Source organism: Scomber scombrus, chromosome 23, assembly GCF_963691925.1.
Source record: "Scomber scombrus chromosome 23, fScoSco1.1, whole genome shotgun sequence".
Taxonomy (NCBI): Eukaryota; Metazoa; Chordata; class Actinopteri; order Scombriformes; family Scombridae; genus Scomber; species Scomber scombrus.
The window spans coordinates 22,449,363-22,458,584 of NC_084992.1; the positions used below are offsets into that span (position 1 = coordinate 22,449,363).

General features: G+C 39.1%; 1 protein-coding gene across 3 annotated transcripts in view; it reads left to right on the forward strand.

Annotated features, from left to right (window-relative positions):
• The window catches only part of rtn3 (reticulon 3), a 30,680-nt gene extending 23,986 nt beyond the window's left edge, over nucleotides 1-6,694 (forward strand). For all 3 annotated transcript variants that reach the window (XM_062444372.1, XM_062444373.1, XM_062444374.1), the window contains 4 exons: nucleotides 2,275-2,344; nucleotides 4,219-4,265; nucleotides 5,649-5,707; nucleotides 5,824-6,694. In XM_062444372.1, the coding sequence (XP_062300356.1) occupies nucleotides 2,275-2,344; nucleotides 4,219-4,265; nucleotides 5,649-5,707; nucleotides 5,824-5,872 (225 nt within the window). In that variant the 3' untranslated portion in view covers nucleotides 5,873-6,694. The remainder of the gene's footprint in view (nucleotides 1-2,274; nucleotides 2,345-4,218; nucleotides 4,266-5,648; nucleotides 5,708-5,823) is intronic.
• The last annotated feature ends 2,528 nt before the right edge of the window (nucleotides 6,695-9,222 follow it).

Below are 9,222 nucleotides of genomic sequence, written 5' to 3' on the forward strand. Positions count from 1 at the left end.
AGAAATAAACATCTGTCTCTAGAGCCATTCCAACATCTGGGAAGATTTCCTGACTTTTTTTAATACTAAAAAATCTTTTTAACATCTCCTCCTAGAAACATGGGAGTGGAAGATTTGATCTTAAAGAAAAACGAGGCATGACTTCACAACTAAATAATGACCTTTTGACCTTTTCTAGTCATTAGGAAGCTTTGTGAAAATATTACAAAATGTTAGAAAAAACACATTTGTAAGATAAAAATCAAAGGGTTATTCTAGGTGAAGTGGGCGTAAAATATGATGTAACAAGTAAAAAAAACATCATTTGTAGATCAAAATACAAATGTCAAATATGAACTTCATATCAACTTTATCCTTTTAGCCATTTCCCATTCCGGGAACTTGATGTAACCTGACTACTGATTGGCTGTCATGGTTGGTGCAGAAAAAAACAACAACCTCCAGACAGACAGATGCTCATTTATTAACAGCAGTGAGTCGATACATGTGCACAAATGCGAGAAAGGAAATCAATAGTATCATTACCATCTCTCTATTGTCTCTCCCTCAGACAACCCAACGACCTTCCAAACAACACATAAAAATAAGGACAGTCCCGCTGTGACCTTGTTAAAGCGTACATCCAAAATGTCCCAGTTTGTAGAATAAAGTGGAACCTCAACAAAGCCGGTTTAAGTTATAAAAAAAGCTCCAGGTTACAAGTCAGCTTTTTTAAGTCAGCTTTAGCTTTTAAAGTTTTTGCTTATTTCTCATTAAAACTGCTCAGATTGAAGGCAGGCAGGCAGGCAGAGATATACAAGGACACACATGACGTCTCCAAACTCCAAAATTTGAGTCTGTACACACCTGCACAGTCCTGAGAAAACAGCTGATCAAGCATCACAAGCTCAAACATCTGTACTTGTGGATGCTGGTTTTAGTTACATCCCATTTGATAAGATTTGATCCCAGTGTTGAACTCCACAACCATATTTCTAGAGCATGAGAGGATAATTCTAACTTATATTCTACTCTGAGAGCGGCGGGTCAGCATGAGGAGCGATCACATAACAGCAGAGAGAGAATAAAAAGAGAAAGACAGCTTTGTCTATGCCTGCGCTCCATCTCTTCTTTACCACTCCTCCACTACTCTCACACTCATTATACACACACATACATTTATAATTGTACACTAGTTTTCAAAACTATAGAAAAAAAAAAGAAAAGCTATAGAGTCTGGAAATGAAAAATATTGTTAAAATGACTATCATTATACTATTATTATAAAGGATGGATGAAATAGTATGTAGTATGTATAGGATGATAAAAAAAAACACTTATGTCAATGGAAAACAACATTTCATTGGACAATTTATTCTGCACAAATGACATTAAACTTAAACCTGAACTCAATTCTAAAATGAGCATCCATTCAAACTGTCACATTAGAAGTATTAAACAGTGAGTGTCTGACATCTGGATTTCAATAAAAGGTTTACCGTAAATTCTCAAATAGAAGTTCTCAAAAAAATAGAGAAGCAGCCCTTTTATTTGAAGATTGAAGCTTATATTGGAGACATGATTTGTTTTTCCTTATCTGCTCTGTTGTAAATGTACCATTGATGCAAACCTCATACTACTTCCAGGTGCACTTGTTGTCACGGTAAATTTGCTAAAATGAACATTTCCACAGTGACTTTTTATTCAGTAGTCGTTTCCAGGCGTTTCTACTTTTCTGTTTTTTCAGCTTCGCTACCATCAACTCAACACTTCCCACACAGATGTTTCACATTAAAATCCAACCTTCCAAAGGGCACAATCCAGTGTTTCACTTATAATTGTACCAGGCCAAAACAATATTTAGTGCCAACAATAACACCAAATATCATTCATTTGGAAATCACTAGTTTTTTGGAGCCTCTGCAGTGCTATTCCAAAACATGAGTCAACCTCTGTGTCGCTGCATGGAAAACTGTTGATAGTGTAGAAGTTATCAGTCTGGCAGTAAATGTACAGTACAGACTATAATGTGTCTGTTAATAAATGTTGCAGCTCCTCAACACGTGGAGTTTCAGGATTCATGTGTGAATGAAATCAGTGTTTGTGTTAAAAAAAAGAGACATTGAGAGCAGCAGAGTGCTGAGTGTACTGATGGAATTCATGCTGTGGGATGTTTGAACACTGGACTTTGAGTATTTCCAGTATATTGACACCAGTTGAACCCTGATGAAGCAGATGTATGTGAGGTGGTGTGTGTTGTTCTCATGGCTTCTTTGTTTGCTGTTCCCCCTCCAGCTGGCTGTGGTCATGTGGCTGTTGACCTACGTAGGAGCCGTCTTCAATGGAATCACCATCCTGATCCTGGGTAAGACCTGTGGGAACCAAGAGTTCACCTTTGTTTGACCCATCAACATGCTTGCATAGCAGTTTTATTTGTGAATTGAATTTACAATGACCTGTTACTGCTCTCTGCATACATTTATAATTGAGTTTGACAGTTTTGGGGGTTAAATGTGGGCTACGTGGGACTGAGTGGGCATGGGCTTAAACTGGGCAAATTGTGCAGGTTTCAGTAAAATGGGCCCCACATGTGAAGCCCATGTGGGCTGACTGTATGAGCCCCATAAGAGATGTAAGTGGGCTAGGCAGACATGGGCATAAACAGGGCAAATTGTATGGGACCCATATTGTTTTTAGAAACATGGGCCCCACATGTGTAACTCACCCAGTTGGGCCCCACTTGAAACCAAGTCAGAACCCACTTGAAGCCCATATGGGCAAACACAGGTGAGGCCACCATGGAAACTGCAGAGAAACCAATGTGGGACCCATATTGCAGCCCAAATGTAACCCTTATGGGGCCCACATGGACATGCTGGGGCATATATGATTATTTCCCACCATTGTTGCATTAGAATGCAGTTTAATTAGTTCTATTAATCAGTTTATTGTATATATTTTCTATGATATCAGTGTTTAGCCAATCAGTAACAAGACATCACAGTGCAGAGATGCCAAACTGGGTGAGAGGTCATTTAGAAACAGGGTCACTGACAAGTCGATTGTTACACTGTAAAATGTCCCGTTTTAGTATTCATTTTGGCTGCTTTTTTAAAATTTCCATATAAAACTTATTTGAGGTTTAAAAAAAAAAAAAAAAAAAAATACAATTGGCTACTTTTAATAAACCAGGAAGGACACAATCTAGCTGAGAGAAGTTCTCTAATGTATTCACAGAAAGTCTTATCAAAGTCATGGAATCTTCTACTTGGTCCAAGTTGGGCACTATTAGCATGACTCATTAAACACTGCAGAAGGACTCATTTCTGATGGTTGGTATAAGCATTAAAACGAAGGCGTTCCACTCATTCTACAGCCCACGTTAAGATTGTTGACACTGTGATTTGTTGAACAAAAACTAACACAGAATGCTACTGAAGAACAGCAGTGTGTAAAGTTAAAGAGAGCATCATATCCCTGCAGGGTTGTAATGAGGCCACCATGCTCATTTAGTCTTAGTGGTCCAAGTGATGCGTAGAGAGCTGACAAAATGGACCGCACTGTCCCAACATAGACGACCACTCATTAGGACAGAACAGTACTGTCTGATGGTTTACTGAGTTATGTCTGTTAACATTTGAATATTTAACTCTTTTCTTTTAATGTTAAAGGAATAGATTGACATTTTTTATATATGCTTATTTACATTCTTGCCAAGACTGTATGATAAATATGAAGCTACAGCCAGCTGCTGATTAGCCTAACTTAGCATAAAGACTGGGAACACGTAGCCAGCACCTCTGCAGACCACTTGTTGACTTTAGTGGTAATGCTGACCGTGAAGAAGGACAACAAGTCTGATTTGCATGTATCACATAGATTAATAAGGCTGTATCTGCTCTACATCAAAGCTGGCAGCAATATTTAGCTCAGCATCTTTGACAGTGATAATTTGAGCTCAGCTTGAGTGAGTTGATAAGCATTTTTCACTGAGACACACCCAGACAGCTGGTGGCTGGTGAAAGCTGTGTGACACAGACATGTTTTAAGTTTCATCCTTTATGTGAATCTGTGGTTTTATCTTTCACATTGCCCCTTTAATGTGTATATGATATTAGCCAACATGATGGTATGTGTAGAAAACGGTGCATCTCACATTGATTTGTAATCATTTATCTGGTCAGGCAGTATGATGCTGGTTTCCTGACACTTATCTGTGTGTGTGTCTTTGCCTTGCAGCTAACATCCTCCTGTTCGCCGTGCCTCCGGTCTACGAGAAGAACAAGGTGAGAGTCAAACATGACAAGTACAGGACAAATGTATCAGATGACAGACTCTTAAGTTCCTGACCCTCCCTGAGAGCAGCGATGACATCAGTTGTTAGAGCAGCCATCAGTTAGCAGTGAGCTCAGTGATGACTGCAGTCTGCATCACACACTGAATTCTCTTGTTGCTGTCCAGCATCCAGCTGCTGAGAGCATGAAGTCATTCCACTGTTAGCTCAGATAAGATGGCCGTCGGCATCCCAATGATGCACAACATGCAAAATAGGAACTTTATATGTCTAGGGGATTGTATTCTTCCTCTGTTAGAGTCAGGCTTCATTTACTTAGTGTTTTATTGGTCAGTTTATGGTTCCTCTAAATAGAGCAGCTTTTAGGAACCTTCTATCAGTGACTTAATGTTAGACTAATGAACACAGATGTTTAAATATTCAATTAAGATTCAAATATGAACCTCAATAGTACACTGTTTGCTTTTATGTACATATGCATAAGTACACAAAGTGAATTCATAAGAAAATAGAGATAACAGACATTCAGCTCCTGACTAATACAGAGCTGAGCTGTAGGTTTTACAGTTTAATGAGCCATTTTCTGCTGCTTATGTGGGTTGAGGTCGTTGTAAACGCACGCCAAGCTCTGCTTGCTACTGACTCCAGCTCCTCCTGAGGCTTCCAGAGGCGTTCTGAGGCCAGAAGGTTGATAGAATTCCTTCAGTGAGTTCCTCATCTGCCCCAGGGTCTCCTCCCAGGTGGACGTGCCTGGAATACCTCCACAGTGAAGTGTTCATGGAGCATTCTAATCAGATGTTTAAACTGCCTCAGGTCAATGCAAAGCTCCTTTCCAGACAGTGCTCAGTGATCAAGCATTTCTTTTAAAGCACATTAAGAGAAAATCTAGACACTCTGCAAAGGAAACCAATTTTGGCCACTTTCTTTCATCACCCCAAACCAATTATCAGGTGAGGTCTGGAACGCACATGGATAGTAAATCGAGAGCTTTGCCTTTAGGCTCAGCTCCCTTATTACCACGACCATCTGGTACAACATCTGCAGTACAGCCAGCACTACATCACACAACCCCTTCAATCTCATGATCCACCATATTCTTACAAAAGACCCCCAGTGGCTGGAACTCCTTCAACTCATTTCCAATAAGTAAAGGCAAAAGGTAGTACATCATCTGCAAAAAGTAGAAGATCAAGACTCCCTTACACCTCGAGAACATGCTTGATACTGTGAAGATGGTTGTTATTTTTGACTTAGTCCATATAAGGGCCACTCTTAGTAGTAACATGTGTTTCACTAGTTCTCAAATATGTACTTGTTCCTTTTTCAGGTGATGTCTTTTTCTTAACTCGTCTCATCTGCTCTTTTGTCCTTGCAGACCCAGATTGATCAGTACATCGACCTGGTACGCACTCAAGTTAACACCACAATGGCCAAGTAAGTGACACTAATCATCAGCAAAGAAGTTGATCATCTCTTTTACAATCAGTAACTTTTATGCATTAATTACAGATGATCAGTATTTAACATCTGTTTTGCTTTTCCTCCTGCAGGTTGCAAGAGAAACTTCCTGGAGCTGTGAAGCGCAGCAAAACTGAATGATCAGCTCCACTCCCATTCGAAAACTCCACATCACCATCATCCTCATCTTCATCACCATCTTAAACCCCCTCATCCTTTACCCCGCCCTGCCCCTACCCTTCTCCAGTTAACCCCTCCCTGCCCCAAGTCTAACTTCTCCCTACTCCATCAACCAACCACCAACCCTACTACACTGAACCTTGCTAGGTAGAAAATCTCTAAGCTACTCGATATTCAATGTAAAACTACTGCGCAGCTTAACTTTGCAAAGCATTAGAAAAGAACTGTGCCTGTGCAGACAGGAAGTGCGTCGCTAGCGAGGAAGTGATGTAACACCGCAGCGGACCCTGCCTGTCTGTGGATGCGCCACAGGGGGGAAACGGAGGCAGGGTCGAGTGAACTAGACTGAATTTATGACCTGGTTACTTCATGTACAGCGGGAGGCGGGGGAGGGGGATTCAGGGGTGATGGCTGTTTGTGTCACAAAAAAAAAAAGCAAATGTCTGTACTTTAAAAACCACACAGTAAACAGATGGTAAACTGATAATTTAAGCTGGAAACGTTCAAGAAAAAGAAAAATGTTTAAAAAAAATTGAATAAAACCAACCTTTGGGGTGTCATTGTGGCTAGTCTTATCCTGCTCTCGCTCTACAGCTGTCGTACGGATAGATATGAGTTAATTTTTTTAGAAGCTGGTAATAGGTTTGCTGTTACTGATTGGCCTGTTACTGAGTTTGTTTCCATTAACCTTACAGGCACTTGTTTATGTAAGTTTCTGCAATGCACTGAACTTTTATTTTTTAAGCCCATGAGCAGGTTGAAATAAAAGGATTGGAACACTGAGCCAGCTGTGATAATTTGGTCTAGTTCACCGTCTTTTGATCAGATGCATTTTTGAACAGTTTTCTGTATGTATATACACCTTAAGACAACAACAGGCTCTCTCTGCTGTATGGAACATGTTAGCCTCGCTTTTTATATCAAAGGAAAGTTCCCTCTCTTACAGCAGTCCTAACTCCTTTTGTCATCTGTTCAAGCCACAAAGTGTTGAGGTCTCGCATTCACTTGTACATTTTGATTATTCTTATCACTGCTTATTACTGTTATTGATATTAATTATAGGATGACTGCTTTGACTCCCTACTAGCTTGACAACAGCATTGTAAGAGTTACGTTAACTGTCACTGAGCTTCATCATTTTAAACATGGAGGTCGTTCAGAGGCCTCTTGAGTAATGAATTCCTGATTGTTTGATAAGTTAAGAGATACCACTCCCTGATCTGTTAACACATTGCTAAATCCTGAAAATGCCCTCTCGGCTCGCCGTGGATGTTTTTAAAATGTCAGCTTTTGACCTCTGTGGAGGGTGCAACTGTAATAATTGAAGGGTTTCATAATGTTTGATTAAAATCATTTTTATTTTATAATTTTTTATTTGATTTATTTTTTTTTTTTCCCAACTAAAAACTTTAAACTTAACTTAAATCATTTGGAATTTAATTGTTAAATTTCAAAAATTTAAGAGAGGTGAATTTTAAAACGGAGCCAAATGAATTGACTTGATAGTTATTGGAATAACAAAATGTACAATTTAAAAATATTTGAAAATTGATGAAAAGATTTAAATAACAAATTTAAATGTAATTAATATTCTATCACTTTTTAAAATGAACTCAAAAGATGTCATGATTTAGCACTGTAAAGTTCTATTCATTATTTTTGGCACACTTGAGACTCCATACAAAACCTCAACAGCGACCTGAGAGGGTGTTTAGAGATGAGATGGCGCTACGAAAAAAAATCAGGGATCTGTGAATAACGAGTGTAGCTGGGGTTAAAGGTAGAAGCAGTTTTCAGAGTGGTTCTTCTAGAGGTCTGTTTGTCACTTAGTTCTTCTTTCTCTGACTGCCATGAAGCGCATGTCTAACTATCTAGTGTAAGCTAGAAACGGATTCTCACCCTTTATATAGGCTGTATCATATTCTTGACCCTGATTTTTTTTTTTTTTTGTTTGTTTTTTTTTTGTTTAATATGATTATTACTTGTGATTGTTACAATGGTGTTTTTGAAGTCAGTAAAAACCATAGTCATATGTTAGCACTACTGCTATGTCTCCATATTGTTTGAAGGGATGAATAGGAAATGAAAGTATGTTAGTGTTCATTTCATCGTGCCCTAAAGTAAGATTGCACGGAGTAAATGTCCCCTGAATACTGAATGGCCAACAGTGGAAGAACATTCTTTCATTGCCTCTCAATGCAGTCACACAACTACTACTACTACTCAGACATCTGCCTGTGTGCTGAATGTTTCCTCTGATCCAACATTCCTCTCCATGCATGCCCTCCGCTGCGTGTCGTCTCACTGTGATCAACTCGCACATGTCTTGCTTGACTCCTCATGCACAGTGTCTCATTCAGACTCTGGGTGTGTTTAAAGCTGAAATATGCAATATTTCTGTTAGAGATGCTAGTTAGCCCCCCAGGTTGCGACCAAGGTAAGCAGCTTCTCTAAAGGCTCCACAGGCGCTGAAGGAACGCACGGCAAAGTGCAGAGAGAGAATCAGGCAAAGACTGATTGTGTTATTATGCATCCTGTTTATTTATTTAATGTGAAGAAGTTGCATATAGCTTGTTTGCATCTACTGAAGTCAATCTACTGGAACACATTTGTATCAGTAGTTTGACTAGTTTGAAGGGTCAGTTCACCCAAAATTACATTATCACAAATGTTCTCGCATAGCTCTGGTTCTATCTCTCAATGCAGATGCTTTATTTATTTATTTATTTATTTTTTAGTTATTTTTTTTCCCCACATTTTGAGACTTAAGATTTGTGCCTCAACCACAATATAACAGAGATGAACCAAGTATAATTTAAAAAAACTTGAGAAACAAGGTCCTTATTAGTCTGGATAAAACACAGAACGCACTGTCAGCAGTTTTTTTTTTTTTTTTAGGGACTGTTTCTTCAGGAAAGTAGTTCCAAGGAAAACTGTTCACAGTAAGTACAAACACAGAACTCATTGACCTCCATTCTGTTGCGCTGGAGGCAGAAATCTGTTTTCTTTTGTGTGAAAACTTAAAAAAATGAGACAAAAGTTTCAAATTTAACTAAAGTTCTAAGAATTCCAGAGAATAAAACGCAACCAAAAGTATCCGTATGCCAGACACAACCAGAGCTCAGAGTTTTAGTTTTGGGTGAAACAACCCTTTAATATACAACCACCTGGCTTGAAGCTGCACCATTCTGTCTCCACAAGCGTTGCGCTATAAAATCTCATTTGCTTCCCGTATGCATATCGTAACAATGAATCGTAACTTAAGTTCAGGAAAGGTCATGTGACCTGCATTACAGTGTGAGCTGCAGAGG